Source organism: Pseudonaja textilis, chromosome Z (assembly GCF_049901715.1).
Source record: "Pseudonaja textilis isolate UNSWEBS1 chromosome Z, rPseTex1.2, whole genome shotgun sequence".
Classification (NCBI taxonomy): Eukaryota; Metazoa; Chordata; class Lepidosauria; order Squamata; family Elapidae; genus Pseudonaja; species Pseudonaja textilis.
The window spans coordinates 90,662,793-90,685,109 of NC_142008.1; the positions used below are offsets into that span (position 1 = coordinate 90,662,793).

The 22,317-nt window shown below is 35.9% G+C and overlaps 1 protein-coding gene across 1 annotated transcript in view; it reads right to left on the reverse strand.

Moving 5' to 3' along the window:
• Positions 1-15,137: 15,137 nt before the first annotated feature.
• The window catches only part of MED1 (mediator complex subunit 1), a 35,368-nt gene continuing 28,188 nt past the window's right edge, over positions 15,138-22,317 (reverse strand). The window contains exon 17 of the mRNA XM_026717487.2: positions 15,138-21,020. Within this exon, the coding sequence (XP_026573272.1) occupies positions 17,759-21,020 (3,262 nt within the window). The 3' untranslated portion in view covers positions 15,138-17,758. The remainder of the gene's footprint in view (positions 21,021-22,317) is intronic.

The following is a 22,317-nucleotide window of genomic DNA, read 5'->3' on the forward strand; positions in this document are numbered from 1 at the left end:
CTTCTACCAGATCAATTATGAGTGGACATCATCAATTCTAGACTGAGGTCATTAGCCATTGGGGCCTTGGAGAGGAATGGGACTGCTCTGCAGGAAACAGCAAAAAGCTAGATGTCTCCTGCCTGTATTTCGGGTTTCTTAATCAACATGTGCCATGACTAGCACTGTGTTGCCATGATTCTGAGAGACTAACAAATAATTCCGCTGATAATCTGTGGAAGACAGCAATCTGGCACTACCATTCACATTGGTTCTTCTCCAGTATTTTTTTTACGGTTACACAACCCTATAAAATCCTTTTGAAAAAAGCACCTTTGAGATAAAGCAAAATTGCATAGTTAACATATGTAAAACCATATCAATGATAAACAATTACATTTCAGTTCACACAAAAAAGAGCAAATGGTAAGCATGTTTCACAAACCTTATCATATACTAGTGTTCATCCTTCATGTGCAATGCTTCCTCTTAAACTGTGACACAATTATGATTTTGTGCCATGATGGTGTATGAAGTATAGGCTCAAGCTGAGCAGGTGATTCAGGGATAGGAATAGTTGCTAAGAAGGGTATCTTGCGGTTACCAAGTATAAAATGAAAGGCCTACTTATAATGAACTTTTTTAAAAAAATCTTTTTTCTTCTTAAATCTTTATTACAGTAATTATGCAGAAATCCAATATACTGTATACTTGCAGATGAGCCAAGAATTTAAGTGCCAAAATACACTCAGAAAAATGAGTTCAACTTATCCGTGGATAAGTTTATCTACAAGTATGTACAGTAATATATTTTTTAAAATACTTGTGTAGATAGCCATTGAGTTATGACCATTTGTTCAGTGACTGTTTAAAGTTACAATGGTATTGAACAAAAAGAATGACCGGTCCTTGAAGTTCTGGCTTTTACAGCACCTCCGTGATCACATGACCAGGATCCAGATGCTCAGGAACCAGCTGACACTAATGACTAGTTGCAGCATCCCATGGTCATGTTATTGCTGTTGCCAACCTTTTCTGGTAGCTTCCCACGAGCAAAGTGAATGGGGAAATCTTCAGGGAAGGTCACAAGTTGCATGGGTAAGTCTCTCCAATTGGCCTTTCTTCACTAATGTATACTGCACGCTCTGTTGTTGCTGTTTGCACACAAAGCCTTCTTTCCCTGGCCTCCCTGCATGTGCCAATTAATGACCTGCATATCTTGCGGTTACACCTGGACCGCCTGGACTGTCATCCTAAGTGATGCAGTCATGTAACATCACACTTTACTTTTTATTGTATATTCAGACTCGCATAATTTTGTTAATATGTCTTTACAATAGAAACAGTTCACCTAGGCTTTCTTTCATTTGATACTACTTCACAAGGCTGGCATATATCCCATATATTTTATACTTACAAGCCTATCCACAGCTAAGCCTCTGCTCATATTTTTAATCAAAGTATCATGAAAAATACACCTCTTACGGATAAACCATTTATAAAAAATAAAATACGAAAATTTCTAGATTGATTTATCTGCAAATGGGCTTATGTGCAAGTATGTTCAATGGCACCCAGAGCTGCATGACTGCAAGATGGGCAGCATATAAATTTAGTAAATATATTAAAAAATTCAATTTTGATATATAATCAAGGGTACTTTCACCCATAGCATATAATGGGCTCTGGCTATTGTTTTTGATCTTACCGATCTTATTAAGATGTCTCCAAATTCTGGAGTCACAGTGCTACAAAATGATGTTATATACATAATTATGATTACATGCAGACAATTCTATGATGATTTCATGTAGATCCAGTAGAAAAATTCTGAATTGTAAGGATCTGTGCCTCAGATTCAACTTTAGACCAGTAGGCCACCATAAGTATGAACTTGCCATCATGAGTAAGGATAATTACCTTCCTTACATTATAACCTGGTTCACGTAGGTATAAGCATGATCCCTTCCCACCTTAAAACATCAAAGAGTTTAGATACAATTAAATAAAATCAGAGCTTCACTATTTTAAATTATTGTCTTGTTTTCTCCCCACATGTAATCTGAGATATTAAGTTCTGAATAACATTGAGCATATCCAGTGGTATTATTACTAAAATCCCTTTACTAAATGAAACAAAGATTTTTAAGACAAAATGGGATAATGAAGCTGTAGCAGGAAGCAAATTCTTTGTATACTCTCCTAGAGATGGCTTTAAGAGCAAAATACTCTAATGGGCTACCTCTTGTCAGGCATATTCTTTCTTCTGACCTCTGCTAAGGTTCTTAGATAATAATTTGGGGAGAATAAATCTTTTTCTATATTGATGCATTGTAGATTCCTATTTCAGCTTGTGCAATAAGTTATAAATTGCTTGCTACCTCCTATTTTGTATTAGTTGAATTTTGTTTTAGTTTTTCAGTACAATAAATTCCACACATATGTCCTTTAAAACAAATAGGCATTCAAATTGCAAAGTAGTATATACTCTTTGTAACAGTCTACTTGGTGTTTTTTTTAAGATCATAAAAAGTGTGACTTTTCTTAACCTTGATTGTAGTCAATCACATTCAACAATGTTTTTCATTCTCAGAAATGTTCCTATCTTCAAATATTTCAAGGACAGTTATGCATTTAGTTTGTGTATTTAACACGACTGCTAGCCTAAGCCTCCTTCCATAAGCCAAGAATGTTGGTTGTTGGCAAGCTGTCTTTTAAGGAACTTGTCTTGCGTAAGTATTATGTGATGGCTCCCCAATAATTTCAAATCACAAATAAAAATAAGGAGTACTTGTTTCTGCTGTTTGTTGGATGTTAATATAGGGCCTATAAGCCATCTATCAGCTACATATCGATTTTACAGAAGACAATATTGAAAAAGTACTACACAATCTAAAACCATCTCTATCTATTGGACCGTACAGAATATGTGCCTACTTCTTAAAAAAGCTATCCACTGTCATAGCCGAACCTCTAAGCATAATCTTTAAAAATCTTTCAGGACCAATTCTTTGCCAAAACTATGGTCACAAGCCACGGTCATCCCCATCTTCAAAAAGGGAGACCCCAGTCTAGTTGAAAATTACAGACCAGGACTTCCGGTGGCAGGACAGGGACGTGCAGAGGTGGAGAAGCCCAGCTGCAGTTTCCGAGTACCTCTTCTTGCGTTTGGAGCGATCCCCAGAAGATACACGAATCCCGGAGAGATTCGTGTTGGTGTAGGGGACCCTCGGGTTGCAGTGTGGGGGAAGGCAACCCCCTGGCAATGAAGAGAAGATCCCCTGAGCCCAGCGCGAAAGAGCCAGCCGCCTGTTAATGGCGGCTCCAAAGTCCGGTCTGCCTCGGATGTGACAAAGCGAGAAAGTGACAGCTTGTAAGATCGGTGGAGAAAGATGTGCAGAAAGACTCTAACAGTGAAGAGTGAGACCAGCAAGTGGTTTCTTTTCCTTTGATCGTGAGTTATATCTGTCGGAAGCCCGAGAGAAAAGCAGCTAGAAAAGCGAAAGTGTGATAAGCGTGGGTGGAATGGCTTGACAGACGGAGTGAAAGTGTGGATTACAGCGTTTGAAAGGAGAAGTCTATGAGGAGAAGAACTGTTGGAAAGACTAAGAGACTTGTGGATTCGAGCTTTTGAGTGGATTGTTATATTGGACTATTCCCTAGGTTTAAAACCTGAAAAGGAGAAAGGCGACCGAAGAGAAAGAAACGCGGCGCTAAATGTGATACATTGAATCTTTGAATTTAGTGCAACAATATAACAGACTCTATTTGACACTATTTGCTCAATAGACCTTTAACCGATTTGGAGGAGAACATTATTTGACTGAGGTGAAGGCAGTAAATGAAGGAGATTAAGATATCAGACTCCAAAGTATTGGAAAAAAAAAAAGAGAGAGTAATTGAAGTTTGGGAAGAGACTGATTGCTGACAGCAATTAGTCAGCACTTTTCACCACCCTCCTTCCGGTATGCCTGAAGAGAATTACAAAATTCCAAAAACGTTGGATTTAATATTCCTTAAAACTGGACCTTAAAACTCTATTTTCTCACCACTCTACTTTACTTTCTTGAATTCTCCCTTGGTACTATTCTGTTAAACTTTCTATCCTGTCTTCTATTTACTGACTTTTTGATATTAAAGCAAATTCCTTTTCTCTTTTCACTTTTTTTTCCTTATAATAGCTATAAATTATTTACTTAGAAAAGGTATATGGATTACTAGACTTAATTGCTAATTGATTTAATTGCTTTGAATACTTAGTAACAATAAGGATTGTAAAATATTGCTGATTTAGAATATTTAGAATATTTAATATTAAGAAATAGGATTAGATAAACGTTTATATAGATTTATAAAATTTAGAATTTTATAAAGTTAAAATTTGGTTTGATTTGATATATCACTTGCTATACATATTTGCTATATAAATTTATCATAGAGAATATTATATTGTGGTGGATAGTGCTCTATAGTATTGGAATATAGATTGTGTAAACTACATGCCTGATTGAAGACATAAACCAAAAATAATATGTATTTATATATCTTAATTTCTAGTTGAGAATACTGAATTTAACCACTCAATAGATTGGTAGTCCAAGCAATTAGACATTGAAATTTTATCATAAGAGTAATAACACTGAATGGTGATTTGGGACAACATAATTAACATAATTCAACAGCAAAAACAAACACTAAAAGAAATGACCTCCACAACAACCACGGCCCTGAAAACAGGAAGGAAGACTACCCCGACCCTAACAACCACTTGGCAACAGCTTCCCCTACAATTCAAAAAACTATTGAGGAATCCCTAACAGGAGAAAAACAATCCAATGTCTCAAACGCCAATATACAAGCTACTCTGCTAACCTTGCAAGAATCAATGTCAAAACTGCAAGAAATAATGATCAAGAATCATAATATGGAGAGAAAGAAATGCTAAAACTCAACAATATACTTTTTATTCAAATAGACATTTATCATGGTCCAGAATAGATATGATTTGGATCTCAACAGAATTAATATCTAATATTCAAGAAATAAATATTGAAACAAGTACATGGGCAGACCATAATCCAATGACAATTAAATGGAAAGGACAAAAAAGAAGATCTAGATGGACATTAAATAATACTATTTTAAAGGAAAAAGACTTCACACAATAGATGGAAAAAGAATTGGCCTTCTTCTTTAGTGAAAATAAAAAAGAAGATACTTCAATACAGAATGTTTGGGATACAATGAAGGCATATGCGAGATGATTAATAATAGACTATACAAAGAAAAAGAACATTAGGAAGAGGCAAACTATTAAAGCTCTAGAAGATCATCACAAAAAACTGGAAAAAGAATTACAGAAAATGCCACAGAAAAAAGATATTAAACTTAAAATGGACATAATTAAACATAAAATGGGTCAGATAGAGAAAGAAGAACTGGCACAAAAAATTAGAAGTGCTAAACAGAACTATTTTGAAGATGCAAATAGGCCAGGTAGATGGTTAGCATATAAACTAGAAAGGAGAAAGAATCAAGGAAAATATTACAGTTAATATATGATCAAGGCCAAATGTGCTATGGTAATAAGGAGAAAAAGGCAATTATCCGATACTTTTATGGACAACTATATAAACAGGAGGATCCTGATGAGGAAAAAATTAAACAGTATTTACAAAATGCTAACCTACCTAAGATACCTGAAGAGACTGAAAAAATGTTAGAAAGTACTATAACAATGATGGAACTAACTGAAGCATTCAACAGACAGAATAATGGAAAAGCACCAGGTCCAGATGGGCTTCCGGCAGAATTTTATAAAACACTACAAGAATCATTGAGCATTCCACTGCTAGAAGTCATGAACGAAGTTATGTTAAATAAGAAAATACCTAAAACACGGTCAGAAGCTTATATTACACTTATTCCAAAAGAAGGGGCCGATCCATTACAAATCAAGAACTATAGACCTATTTCTTTATTGAATGCAGACTATAAAATCTTTGCTTCAATTTTGGCAGAAAGGCTTAAAAAATACTTAAACAATTTTATTCATCCTGATCAGAATGGATTCTTACCAAAGAGACAAATTAAAGACAACATGAGGGTAATTCTGGACACTTTGGAATATTATGAGGCGCATCCTGAAAAGCAAATGGCTTTGATATTCCTAGATGCCCAAAAGGCATTTGATAATGTGAACTGGAGATTTATGTTATTACTACTGGAACAGATGGGCTTTGCCAGAAAATTTATTCAAGCAATAGAAGCCATATACTATAAGCAAACGGCAAAAGTAATGATAGAGGGAGAATTTACAGACTCTATTAACTTAAGAAAAGGCACAAGACAAGGATGCCCATTATCACCTTTGCTATATATTAGAGAGGACCAAAATATAAAAGGAATGAAAGTCAAAAAGGAGGAATTTAAATTGCAAGCCTTTGCGGATGACTTGGTTTTCATTCTGGAAGATCCTCTAGAGACAGCCTTAAAACTATTGGAAAAGATAGAGACGTATGGTGAGATGGCTGGTTTGAAAATAAATAAAGATAAAACAAAGATTCTGACAAAGAACATGTTATTAAGACAAAGAGAAGAACTGGCAGACCTATTGAAAATTCAAGTTATGAACAAGGTTAAATATTTGGGGATATATTTGATGTCAAGATGTACTACATTGAAAGAGAATAACTATATTAAACTTAAACAGCAGATAGCATCTGATCTGAAGAAATGGGAAAACCTACAATTGTCATTGATAGGCAGAATTTCAACAATCAAGATGAATATTTTACCCAGAATTTTATATTTGTTCAAAACAATACCAATTAGGCTTGGCAAAGATTATTTTGAAGAATTAAATAAAATTGTGCTGAAGTATATATGGCAAGGTAAGAAAGCGAGAATAAAATTAAAATTTTTACAAGATGCTAGAACTAGAGGAGGATTTGGCCTTCCTAATTGGGAGTTGTACTACCAAGCTGCAAATTTAATGTGGGCCAAAGAATGGATAACATTAAGAAAGACTAGATTGTTGACATTATAGAAGGACATGATTTATTACTAGGCTGGCATGCTTTTCTGTGGTATAAGGGAACTAAATCGCAGGGCTATTTTAGAAGGCATTATATATGGGAGTCTTTATGGTTGAACTGGGAGAAAATTAAGAGACAATGTTATTTGAAAATCCCAGTTTGGTTATCAACTATTGAAGCTTTTTCTTATCCTATAACATATAAGGAACAAACAGTTAGATATGGGGAAATATTGGATGAAAAGGGTGAACTTAAAACGATGCAAAATCTAGAAGAATGAGGTATAAAGATGAATTGGTTTTCATATGCGCAAATACATTCAAGGTATCTTAAAGATTCTAAAACAGAGGGATTTTATGATAAATTGACTGACCTAGATAGGATTTTGACAGGTACTGATGAAAAAGTGATCAAAAAATTATATAGTTATTTGCTGGAAATTAAACTAGAGGAAGAACAAGTTAAAGAAACGATGATTGCTTGGGGGAAGAATTTTGGATATGGGATATAGAGAAATGGCAAAAATTGTGGTCTCAAAATTACAAAATGACAATGTCAACAGCATATAAAGAAAATTTGTATAAGATGTTTTACAGGTGGCATTTTCCCCTGACAAGAATAGCAAGAATGTTCAAGAATAAATCTGAAAAGTGCTGGAAATGTCATCAGATACCTGGCTCATATTACCATACGTGATGGACTTGTGAGGACGCTAGAAAATATTGGACTAGAATTTGCATATGGTTGGAAAAAATGACAAAGAAACAGATAGATTTGAAACCAGAGATTTTTTTATTGGGAATCTTACCTGTTACATATAATAAAAATTTGAAGTATTTGATTGTAAATGTATTAACAGCGGCTAGGATTGTATTTGCTAAAAATTGGAAGAGTGAGAAAATACCATCAGAGGAAGAAATTATTAAGAAAATATTGGAATATGCTGAAATGAGTAGATTGACATTTGAAATTAGAGAACAAGAAGATAAGCAATTCTATGAAGTTTGGGACCTTTTCTATCAATGGCTAGATAATAAAATATAATAATAGAATATTTAGAAACTTAGGAAATAATGAATATATATTTCTTTTTTTGATACTATCTTTATAAAATTTTATTAAGATAGACTTGGCATGACTTTATGATTTGTTATAAAATAAATTAAGTAAATTATAGTTATCTCGTTCAAGTATGAATTAATAAAATTATAGTCAAATGATTGTTTAATAATGATATCCGGCTATATAATTGTTGATTGATAATATGAGCTATTATGTAATATAACTACAATGGAGACTACGAAATGGATGCATGCACACAAAAAAGTGGTAAACCAACCGATACACTGTCTGTAAATTCATGAAGGAGGATGATGTTTTTATGTTTTATGTGTTTTTGTTGGTTGTCAATAAAACTTTTTTTCAAAAAAAAAATCATAATGAAACAAGAGTGGATATCATCGAATTAAAAGCGATGGGAAAGCTAAAAGCTGAGATGAAAGCGGACATACTTAAGGTAGAAGACAAGATTGGGACATTACAACAGGCTATGGAAAAAAATGAAACAATGATAAAAGAAATAGAGACAAGGACAGAATGAATGGAAAAGAATCTAGAAAGGGTAGACGAAGAATTAAAAAATGTAAGCAAGGAAGTGGAAGATTCCCTGGTCTACCTAGAAATGGACAAGACAGCTGCATACCTGAGATTTCAGAATGTGGAGGAATCGAAGGATGAAGAACTAGAGCAGCTAATGGCAGAAATACTGGCCGAACTGTTAGGAAAAGAGAAAGACAATATACTCAGGGAATTTGATGAAGTTTATAGGGTCAGTACCAATTACACAAGACGCCATAAATGTCCGAGAGAGGTTCACATCCGTTTCGCAAGAAGAAGTATGAGAGATATAATACTTAGACTGTCGAGAGATGGAACAATAATGTACAAGGGCAAAGAGATTATGATCCTCAAGCAAATCCCAAGGAAAGTGAGGGAAATAAGACAAGATTATAAATTCCTAGCCAGTTATTTAAATCAAAAAGGAATCCCATTCAAATGGTTAATCCTGGAAGGGATGTTAATAACATGGAAAGAAAGGAAAATCAAAATAGACTCTATGGAATGGGCACAAGACTTCTACGAACAGTTAGTAGGCACGGAAGATCAAAATACCAAGGAGGAATCCAAAAGAAATTTGCAGGAAGACCGAAATCGCCATAGAAATAAAAAAGAAGGACCCCACCAAAACCAAGGGAACGACTACCCACATCAAGAGAGAGAAGAACCAATCCCACAACAACTACAAGGAGAGAGCCGAATTATCACAAGACAAAAAGCGAAACAGACCTAGCTAAATGGAGGAAGAAAAGAAACTCCTATCTATCAATATAAATGGTTTAAATTCAACAACTAAAAGGAAAAGGATATTAGCTAAACTAATTAAACAAAACGCCGACATGTTTACAAGAAACTCATATTAGGAAAAATGATGAAAAATATTTAATTTTCCTGAAACTAGGGAAGTTATTTACGGCACCAGCAGATAAACAAAAAAAGGAATTGCAATATACGTGAAAGATGACCTAAAAGCAGATCTAATTTGGTCAGACCCGGAAGGAAGAACTCTGGTTTTACAAATCTCGATTAATATTTCATTTCTATTGGTAGCAATTTATGCACCTAATGAAGAACAAGGAAAATTTTTAAAATATTTACACCAAAAAATAATAGGATTTGAAAAAAGGAACATCTGTATGATAGGTGATTTTAACTCTATTGCTGATTGCCAAAAGGACCATAGTAATGCGAGTAAGAACAAGAAAGACTTGTAAGGAAATGATGAAAGAACTAAATTTACTAGATTTATGGAGAAAATTAAACCCAGAAGACAAACAATTTACATATTACTCTAACCCGCATAAAATATGGACAAGAATAGATATGGCCTGGATGAATGGGGAAATTGCAAATGAAATAAAAGGAATCGAAATTTTACCAAATGAATGGGCCGACCATAACCCAATTCAAATAATTTGGAAAGGCAGGAGAAAATCAAAGAAAAGATGGACATTAAACACTCAATTAATAAGAGAAGAAGAGTATATTAATAAGCTTAAAGAGGAACTAAATTATTTCCTAAAGGAAAATGATAACGATGCAACCTCGAAACAAAATATTTGGGATACATTGAAGGCAGTCATAAGAGGAATAACAATCTCTTATAATGCCATGAGAAATAAAAGAAAATATGCTCAACAAAATAAATTACAACAACAAATTAAGGAATTAGAAATCCAATTATATAAAAACCCCTAAAAACCAAAGAATACAAAATCAGTTAATAACAACTAAACATAAATTGAACTTATTGGAACAAGAAAAAATGGAAATAAATTTGAAAACGACTAAACAAATTTATTTTGAATATGCAAACAAACCAGGAAGATGGTTATCTCATAAACTTAAAAAAGGGAAAGAAAAGAGATTGATATACCAATTAATAGTCGAGAAGGGCGACTTACAACATGAGATAGAAAAGAAAAAAGACATCATTCACAAATATTTTGAAAAGTTATATACAAAGGAAGAAGTTAATGAGGATAAAATAGGAACTTACTTAGAGGAAATGAATGACAAAGTAATTGGAGAGGAATGGATAGAATTATTAAATAAAGATATTACATGGTCTGAATTGAAATCAGCAATAGAGAATGAAAGTAATAATAAAACCCCAGGGCCAGATGGGATTCCGGCAGAATTATATAAAGCAATAATGGAATTAATTGGACCACTGATGATGGAAGTGTTCAACAAGGTACTACTAGCAGCTAAGATGCCAGACTCGTGGAAGGGAGCATTGATTTCGCTGATCCCAAAGGAGGAAGCTGACCACAGATATATTAACAACTACAGACCAATTTCACTCCTAAATACTGATTATAAAACACTCTCCTCCATTATAGCCACTAGACTAAAACAAGTTTTAAATCCACACATACATGAAGACCAAAATGGATTCCTCCTGATTAGACAAATAAAGAATAATTTAAGAACAGTAATAGATGTCTTAGAATTTTATGAAGCTCACCCTGAGAAACAATTCACACTTATGTTTTTAGATGCAGAAAAAGCATTCGATAACCTAAATTGGCAGTTCTTAATTCAAAAAATTTATAATATGAATCTAGGCACTTAATTTGAAAATATCATAACAACAATTTACGACATACAGCAGGCTAACATCTTAACAAATGGGGAACACATAGGTCCAATAAAAATAGAAAAAGGTGTTAGACAGGGCTGCCCTCTCTCACCTCTTCTCTTTATATTCGCTCTAGAAACACTTTTAACACATATCAGGCAAAATCCCGAAATTAAAGGATTGAAAATTAAAGCAGAAGAGTACAAATTACATGCGTTTGCTGATGATATGGTCTTCTTTTTGGAGGAACCAATAGAAAAAGGATACAAATTGATAAAAGAATTAGAACAATTCGGCGCAGTAGCAGGACTTAAAATCAATAGGAAAAAAAACAAAATTAATGACCAAATCTTAACAGAAGACCTGAAAAAAGAATTAGAGGTAAGTATGGGAATACAGGTAACAAAGAAAGTCAAATATTTAGGAATATGGCTAACACCACAATGTAAAACACTCAAAGAGAATAACTATGACAAATCGTTGCAACAAGTGAAGAAAGATTTAGAATCTTGGAGCAGGTTGCAACTTTCACTATCGGGCAGGATTGCTTCTATCAAAATGAATATTTTGCCAAAATTCTTATACCTATTTCAGACAATTCCAATTAAATTGCATAAAAGTTTTTTCAAAGAACTAAATAAGATAACACTCAAATTAATTTGGCAAGGAAAGAAAGCTAGAATTAATGTAAAGGCATTACAGGATCTGAAGAGCAGAGGGGGATTAGCACTTCCAAACTGGGAACTATATTATACGGCAGCTACTTTATTATGGTTAAAAGATTGGGTGAACTTACTTAACAAAAGAACACTATTATTAGAAAGTCACGATTTGCAGAGAGGTTGGCACGCCTTCTTGTGGGAGGTGGGGAAACCCAATCTGTCATATTTTCATAGACACCTAATTAGAGATTCACTACTAACCAATTGGAAAAAAGTACAGAAAAAACACTTCTTAAAAGTACCGATTTGGCTATTGACAATGGAGGCAATGGTTCATCCCAACAATTTGGACATCACAAAAATGATTAAATACAAAGACTTATTAGATTCACAAGGAAAACTGAAAACACGACAAGAATTACAAGAGCAAGGATTTAAAATTGACCAGTGGGTATACCTCCAAATCCATAGTAGATATAAACAAGATAACAAAGATTTCGGAATTTATAACAAACTCCAGCACTTAGATAAAATTTTATTAGGATCAAACAAAAAAAAATATAACTAAATTTTACAAATACTTACTAGAAGTGGAATTAGAACAAGAGATAGTCAAAGGAAATATGATAGCTTGGAGCAGGAACATTGGACGGAGTATTACATTAACAGAATGGGAAAGGATTTGGAACAGAAACAACAAGATCACAAAATCGGCAGCTTATAAAGAAAATGCATACAAAATGTTTTACAGATGGCACCTTCCCCCTTCGAGGTTGGTGAAGATGCACCCCGACACGAGTCCAAAGTGTGGGAAATGTAAAAGTATAGACGGAACCTTTTTCCACATGTGGTGGTCATGTAAAGAAATCCAGAAATACTGGCAAAGAATTAGAAAATGGCTAGAGGAGATAACCAAAGAACAAACTGAATATAAACCAGAGTCCTTCCTATTAAGGATTTTTGACAAACAATTACCAAAAAAGATGAAGTATATAATAATATATATCTTAACAGCGGCCAGGCTAGCGTTTGCTCAGTGCTGGAAACTATGTCACATACCTACAGAACAGATGATCATCCAGAAAATTTCAAATTGTGCAGAAATGGACAAACTAACCCTAGCCCTAAAAAACAAAGAGTCTTCAATATATTACAACAACTGGAATTCCTGGTACAAGTGGTTAGACCAAAGATAGATCGTGTATTATAAGGTATAAAAAAAAGAATGAGATAAACTATTTGAGTGCAATCCAAATATAGATACGGATAAGATGTGCGTATATGATACAATTTAAGAAGAAAAGATGTTACAAACTGTCAAAAAGGAAAATGTTTTTAAATGTTCACCCTCCCTTCTATCTTTTCCTTTCTTTTCGTGTTTCTTTCTTTCTCTCTTTCTTGCTTTTTTCTGGTTTTGTTATTTGTGTATATGTTGTAGATTTGTTTTTTTTTAATTGTAAAATTAATAAAATTTGTTTAAAAAAAAGAAAAGAAAATTACAGACCAATCTCTTTATGCTGCGTCACCTGTAAAGTCATGGAATCAATTATTAACCAATCCATTATCCTCCACTTAGAGACAAACAACCTACTCTCTATAATAAACAATTTGGTTTCCTGTAATCTGCAACTCTTACACTGCAAAAACATATGGACTACACAACTCGATCAGGGCAAAGCAATAGACGCAATCTACATAGACTTTTGTAAAGTCTTTGATTCAGTGGTACACGACAAACTATTACTAAAACTAAAATCTTATGGTATCTCTGGACAACTGCATAACTGGATAGAAGCATTCCTGTCAAACAGACAACAAATGGTCAAAATTGGGAGTGTCCTATCAAATTCTGTACCTGTCAACAGTGGTGTCCCCCAAGGCAGTATTCTAGGACCAACTCTCTTCATACTCTACTTAAATGACCTCTGTGATCATATTAAGAGCAACTGTGTTCTCTTCACTGATGATGTAAAGCTATTCAACATCACAGACAATACTGCTACCCTTCAAAAAGACCCCAACTATGTATCAGAAGGGTCAAACAAATGGCAACTTCAAATTTCACAAATAAATGCTCTGTCTTACATATTGGCCAAAAAAATAATCAGAAAATAAAATACAAGCTGAATAGTCAAGATCTTGTTGATGATCGAAACTCTGTCAAGGACCTTGGACCTCTAGTGATCTAAGTGCTAGAGCCCACTGTAACTACATAGTCAAAAAGGCGTTAAGAGTTGTTAACCTAATCCTATGTAGCTTTTTCTCTGGTAATATACCACTAACTAGAGCATACAAAACATTTGCTAGACCAATACTTGAATACACCTCATCAGTCTGGAACCCACATTACGTATCTGATATTAACACAGTTGAGAAAGTCCAAAAATATTTCAAAAGAAGAGTTCTCCACTCCTCTACTTGCTGCAGAATATCTTATGCTACCAGACTTGAAATTCTAGACCTAGAAAATGTAGAACTATGCCGCCTTCAGTCTGATCTAAGTACGGTATATAAAATCATACATTGCAATGACCTACCTGTCAATGAATACTTCAGCTTCAACCATAACAATACAAGAGCACACAAGGTATACAAACTCAAGGTAAATTGCACCAAACTTGATTGCAGGAAATAAGACTTCAGCAAAAGAGTGGTCAATGTCTGGAATACTCTACCTGACTCTGTGGTTTCTTCCCCTAACCCCACAAACTTTAACCTTAGACTGTCTACTATTGACCTCACCCCTTTCCTAAGAGGTCTGTAGAGGGCATGCATAAGTGCACCAACATGCCTACTGTCCCTGTCCTATTGTTTCTTTTTATTTTTCTAATATGTATCCATTTAATGTATTCATAACTATGTTTATACTTATAACTATTATCTTGTAAGCGATTGACAAATCAAATAAATAAATAAAAATAAATAAAACTAGTAATGAAGTCTTCAGGAACAAAAGAGCAAAAATGAAGGAACAAAAAAAGGATAGACAAATGGTTTTTACTGCATTAAATCTTATGTTATTGCCATGAACCCCCCAAATAATCAAAGGATGTAGCATTTGCAATTATATTGTGTACAATTATTGATGAGGATAAGAATTATTACACTATTACACAATTATTTACACTTTCCAGTTAATTTTAGATATTATAGTTATGTCAGGATTTCAACAGACTTTCCAAAATAGCATTTAATAATCAGAATTTCCTCCGCATAGAAAATGATATTAAAAATGCAATAATCAAAATGAGGCAAATATTTCTACCAAACAAATTTATTTATATGTAAAACCCAACATATAGTTTAAAATACTTTTCAAGAAGCTAAAACATTGCTATACAATATATTCCTTAACCACCTGTCATGGGAAGCAGGCTTTATACAAATTGTTCATACAGTGAAAGTAAAAGTCATATATTTACATGGAAAAAAAAATCTGTAAGATGCTGCAATTGAGATTTAAACATGTAGCTCTCCTATCTTAATTTCTTAATGTTTGGTTTGACAATACTGAGGGATTTGAAATATTGTGAATAAGTAAATTCTTTTGAAAATTATTCTTTTTAATCATGTGATAGCAAACTCTAGAGTTAACACATTGGTTCAATCTAACATATACAAAAGAAAAAAAGAACATCCTATTATGTGCCACATGTTTGGGCAACTCAATATATAAGGGGAATATATGACTCTGACAGCATACTGGTTTTAATGCCAATTGATAAAATGGATCTAGAGCCAATACTGTTATATCTTCACTGAAAGGCAGACACAATATTTAAAGCAGCGGTCCCCAACCTTTCTGGCTTTGAGGACAGGCAGTGGTGACAATGTTTCTCTGCAAGCTGCGCAGCAAGCGCACTTGTGTGCAGGTCCACCACTTGTACATGTGGAGCTGGTCTTGCCTGCACACTGCTTGTGAAGCCCAGTTACAAACAGGCTGGGGGCCGGGGGTTGTAGATCCTGATTTAAAGAACCGGTGTATTTATGTTTGCTTATTACCATTGATATTTTCAAAAATTCTTGCAAATGACAGAGAATCTCTATTCTCTATATATGATACTATGCCTGGAATTATAGCAAGCTTTTCATGAAGTTTTGCTTTTGAAAATCCTATGCTGCTGTTATTTAGAACTTTGCATTTCAATTAAAAATACTATAGAAATTGAACACATGACAACCTGACCAATAAAAAATTGCAAGTCTGTAATATGGTGCTATATAAGGAATATCAGTTAAATAATTCTTACTATTTCATAGATTTTGTGTGCAATTCAATTAACCAACTGTAAGGACACAATAATGTAACTTGCTCTAAATTTGAAAAACAAGAAAGCAAGAATGCAATACAAAGAAAGTACAGTTAGTGTTATCTCCATTGTATCTTAGAGCAGCATTATCCAAGCTGGCACTGCCAGAAGTGTAAGGCTAAGCTATCAGATTTCTTAATTAGCTGACTGGAAATGTAAGGATTTATATTTTGTAGGATACCAGATTAAATGAAAGCTGCCTCATATTTCATGAATAAACAGAATCCAAGAATAGATAGACTAACCAGATAATACCTTGTAAAAAAAAACAATTTATTTAGAATGCATAGTCCTAAGGCCACAGTTTAATCTATCAGTACAGATATGGCCATATACTGCCATTGCCTAATCCAGATGCATATAGAGTGCTGAGCTGTGCAATTTTTCAAAATACTGGGCAAATGTTAGTGTTAAAATATAAAAGACAGGAAGTATTGATTGGTAAACAGATGCATATGTAATATTGGAAGTCTATGGAGTCTCAGTTCATTTCCTATGACAAAATATAACAGTGCAAACAAGGGTGCTTTTCCTAGATGCTTTCAATGTTATTCCGCTAACATGAAAGGAGGTAATGAGCTGGCCAAACTCTTGGGAACTAACACAACTCTTTAAAATACTGTACTAGTGACTCCTGTTATATGATCAAGAACATTACATTTCTAGAGTGGCTTATACATCAAAGAGGACTCATATTATCTCAGGATATGTTAAAAAAATATACTCATTGAAGCAAACGGACATGATGCTCACTATTAGAAGTCTCTCCTTTGTAGTTTGTATATACATACAAAATTAAACAGACCAGAAGTATTTAAATTCTGTGTTCAAGAGTTTCTAAAACCATCCCTTTCTGCTTCTTATCAAATGATAATCTTTACTGTGTAACTGTTACACAGAAAACAGACATAAAATTCAACACAGATACTCTTAAAAAATTCAGTTTTATAATACGAAGAGAAAGTCAAATTACCTTATAGGTATAACACACACATATATATCAAAATACTTCACCCTTTTGGATGAGTGCCAAAGTTGGTGCTATCTGTAAATTTTTATCAGATTGGGTGTTTTTGTTTTTCTTAAAAAGAAATGTGTCAGCACCTAAAAGAACTAGAGAAATATCAGGCACTAAATTGCTTCCAATAATCGGTTAATGAAAATCTCTACCCAATATGAATAATAAAAACCAAGCTCTAAATATTTAAAAAGGATTAAAATTAAGCACCAAATAGAAATATAAAAAGTGGTGCAATGAAGATCTATTTCTGCTAAAAAGGTAATGTTCATCCTCTGCCTAAAGGAATGCAATCTTGTGAACAAGTGACAGATTTATAACCAAACAGGGTTTTTTTGTGGCAGAGGCTCTTGGTAGACAGGTTTCCAATATAGATAGAAGTGTTTTTTCTCTCTCTCCGTGTATCTCTCTCTCTCTCTCTCATACACATACACACACACACCTCATTAGCTGTCCAAATCAGGTTTGATTTACTTGAACCCATGCTCACATTTTTATTTTTTAAAAAACATAAATTAAATGTATCACATACACACAATTTACAAATATTCTCAATTCCTTATCAGGGCAACATCCATGAGATCATCATCTTCCTCCCCAATTAAGAAATCAGGGCTGGGCCTAGATGGTCTATCTGATGTAAGGATGGCACTGCTTGTCATAGACAGGGACTGTTCTGAAGAGATGGGAGATTTAGACCAGCTTTCTGGCTTTATGTTGTGAGATTTCTTTTTGTCTCTCTCTTTGTCACGATCCCTGTCACGGTCTTTATCTTTCAGTTTCTTCTTTTCCTTTTTGTGTTTTTTATGCTTTTCTGAGCTATATTCTGGAAGAGGCCTAACTCCATCATCAGAGCTGGGGCTATTCTGATAGGATTTTTCTGCTATAGATGATCCAGATTCACTCTCACTGTCAATATTTTGGGGTGTATATGCAGGTGACTTACTGTGGCTAGGAGAACAGCGCTCATGTTTTGGAGTTGATCCACTTATCAGGGGTGATCCATAATTTTTGGAAGATGACATCTGAGGCCTTAAGCCATCCCCACTTCCTTCCCCAGGTTTCTGCAAGGTAACTTTGGCTTTAATACTAGGAGAACCGCCATCATGTTTACTGATGATGATTTTGGCCACTCCAGTGCTTCCAACACTCTTTGAATCAGATGCTTTCTTGGAAGATTCAGTGGAACCTCCTGAAGCAGGGACTTTGGATTTCTCCTTGTCACTTCGTTCTCGTTTCCCCTGCAATTCATTTCCTGACAGATTGTGCTTAGAGGACATGGAGTGGCCTGATGAACTGGAATTCTGGACCATCTGTCCATCCACTGAATCTTCCCCTGTGGGGCCACTAGTGACAACCCCATGTTTGAGTTTGTCAATGACAGCAGTCAGAGATGGCTTTTTGTTTCGGCTTGGAGACTTGCCTTTGGAACTCCCATGTTGATTCTGAGATGAAGACATGGAAGAGCTGCCAGATGAAAAGGAAGATGAAGATCCCATTGAAGAATTTGAAGGAGGAGGCTTCTGGGATGTGGAACTGGAAGATCCCATCCCTGAAGATGACTTCATGCTTGAACTTGATCCTGTCCCAGGAATGTGTGTACCTCCAGAACCGGAACTAATAGGGGACTTTGCTTTAGATGACGGGGGAGTACCTGGAACAGGTTTCATCGGAGAGGCCAGCTTGTCAGAACCGCCCGAGGGTCTAGAATGAGAAGGAGAAATGTTTGGTTTACTCATGGAAGGGTTCATAAGCGATGAAGGCTTCCCTTGAGGTTTGATCTTGGTACCTCCAGAGCCGCTGCTGAGGCCGTGTTTTGTGATTGGGGAGGACCCGGGCTTGCCCACTGATTGGGTGGAGCTTTTGGACTGACCTGAACCAGAGCTGCCTTGGCCTGAGTAGAGGCTGCCGCTCATCTTGGACCCCGAAGACCCATCCGACTTGCTGCTCTTTATTTTGCCTGACGTCGAGGAGGAAGACGAAGAGGATGACGATGACGAGGAGGACGAAGAGGAGGAGGAGGAATGACTGTGATGACTTTTGCTGCTCAAAGAAGAGACTGAGCCACTGCTTGTGTACTGCCCATGGGAAGGTTTGCCAACAGTCACTGTTCCCTTGGGAATCTGGATGGTGATTTTAGGGATGGGAGGAGTAGCTACCCCAGGGGGTGTTTGAGACCTGCCTGAACTTCCAGGAGATTTTGAGCCACCTGTGCTTGCTGGTGGGGTGAAAGGTCTGGTGGATGTACTATGAGAAGGAGATTTGCCTTCTGGCTCTACCTTCCTCCGCTTCTGGACCTTTTCTTTACTCTTTCCATCACTGGATGGGGTGCGATTGCGTTTTCCACCCTTGCCATCCAGCCCAGGGCCCATTAAAGAACTCCCAGTTCCATTACCCTCTTTGACCCGCTTCTGTGATTTTTCTTTCCCCAATTCTCCCATACTCAGTAAGGGGCTCTGGCTTCCACTATGATGTTCCAATACATCAGAGGCTCCCAGAGCCTTGCTGGTAGCAGTGATAATACTAAAGTCGACTGTGTCCGCTTGGCTGCTTGCCTTGAACTTACTCTCCCCTCCATCTCCCCCCAGTACTTGCACACCCAGAGTACTTATCGTTTGCGGTGCAAAGCCCTTGAAGTCATCAGCGTCTCCGCTCTGGCTGCTATCATCAAAATAGTCTTCTCCAAAACCGCTTTGGCTCTGGCTGTTCAGGAGATCAGGATTGAAGTCAACTCCATCTGGGAAGAACTGATTTGAAGAGTCACTATTTGGGCTCACAGTAGCATCAGCAATCAAATCAGCTGGATCAGTGTATGGGTTTTCACTGTTATTTGACTGAAAAACATCTGGATCAAAAAGGGCACTTTGTGAATGCCCAGAACTGGATGAGTCCCTTATTGGTGTCCCAATAGGAGGACAATCTTCATTGGTATTCGGCAATTTGGATGCTTCTTCTGCTATGTCAGAAAGAATATCTGTAACATCAGCACCAATGCTGTCTGAACTGGAGAGCCGGACCATTCTCTGAATACTGGGTTGGGCATGAGGTATAGATTGTGGATAAGTTGTTGGAGGGGTGCTGCACTGACTGGGTGCTGGAGTAATATGAGGAGTATCTAAAGTGTCAGTGGTCATATTGACATCAAATATAGGGTTCTGGGAATCAACATCCATAGAAAACAGCTCTCTCTGAAAGTCATCTTCAGTTTGATGCTTTGGTTTATCCACTAACACACGTGATTTTTTCTTTTTTTGCTTATTGCCCCCTGGTCCCATTTCCATCCTTGGAGAGCCAGAAGAAGAGTTCTGTCTCTCAAGTGGACTGCTTCCATAAAGAGTTGAGAAATCTTGAGCAGCATTGTCCTTCAAAAGATTCATAAGCATTGGATGATTTTTGGTGTTGCTTGCAGGAGATGACACAGGGGGAGGTGTGTGGTGTGGAGGAGTGGGACTAGAGCCAATAGTAGAGCCTACATTTCCTGTGATTTGCAGCAAACTTGTAAGAATGGGGTTCTGAGACACTTTGCTGAAGTCCTCCCCATGTCCCACTGAATCATGCCGATCTTTGATGCCCATGCTCATACTGAATAAAGTGGAGATGGGGCCCCCAGGGAAAGTACTGGTTGGGGTGGTGGTGCCACTCATTGGGTTGTTGCCAGTAGTCATGCCATATCCTGGGCTGCTAGCAGGAGGCAGATTCTTCTTCACCATGTCTTCAACTGTCTCAGCAATGAGGGACAAAGCTGGTGTGTCTGCTTGGATTGTCTCTGCCTTCCTCCTTATCGCTCTCATAGTCACAGGAATCGACATACACCTGCAAGATACAATGTTGTAAAAAAGCACATTTAGTCCTACTATTTAATAATTTTCTCAGAAAAGCACAACTACTCTTATCACAAAAGATGCCAACAACGGTAGGTCTAACTATACATTTTTTAACCAAATATAATTCAAGTTCAGATGCTTTATGAGTAGTATATACACTTAATTTTTTCTTCTTTAGAACATGGTTGCCAATTGCCCAAATTTTGATCATGTGATTGTAGGGTTACTACGATAGTCATAAATGTGAAAACTGATTGTAGGTCACTTATTTCTATGCTGTTGAATATAGAATTGTCACTAAATGAATGGTTGTAAAGAACTATATGTACTTTAACTCTCCATATTGTTTCTGATTCAAAGAAAGATGTAAATCTTCCAGTCTTATCCCTACTGGGAATATAACAACATAATTGCCACAATTCTTGGTTCTCGCAGGCAATTAGACAAAAATATAATAAATGTAGTCCCTAGCTTTAAAATAAGTTGGCTAATCCTGAATGAGAAAAAAATATGGGATATCAAGATCTCATGGGTTATACGCATTTTCTTCTACATAAAAGTGATTATATCTGATTAGGTTCATAGGTATGTTATAGGCAGTCTTCAACTTAGAACCATTCATTTGGTGATTGTTCAAAGTTCCAATGGCACTAAAAAATATGACTTATGACCATTTTTCACATTTATGACCTATGTAGCATTCCCATGGTCAGGTGATCAAAATTCAGACACTTGGCAACTGGTTCATATTGGTTGGTTGCAGTGTCCTAGGGTCATGAGATCATCTTTTGCGACCTTCTGACAAGCTAAGTCAAAGAAAGATAGGTTCATTTTATAATCATGTTACTAACTTAACTGCAATGATTCACTTAACAATTGTGGCAGGAAAGGTCGTAAAATGGAACAAAACTCACTTAACAACTATATCACTTAGCAACAGAAATTTTGGGCTCAGTTGTGTTCGTAAGTCGAGGACTACCTGTACGCTTTCATATACTGGACAAGCTAGTGGCCCAATTCATACATACTTTGAAGCCATAAACTACTGCTTGCAAAGATTTACTATGTGAAGCCATAACAAAACAAAGTACATTGTATCTTAATATATATATGAATTTAGCCAATCTTGTTATACAGCTGTAATGGAGAACCTATGGCGCAAGTGCCGGAAGTGGCACGCAGAACCACTTCTGCTGCCACCATGCGAGAGGTTACCTGGAAGAGCCCCACTGTGCATGTGTGTGCGCGCCGCCGCCCAATAGCTGATTGTCGGGTATGTGGCACAC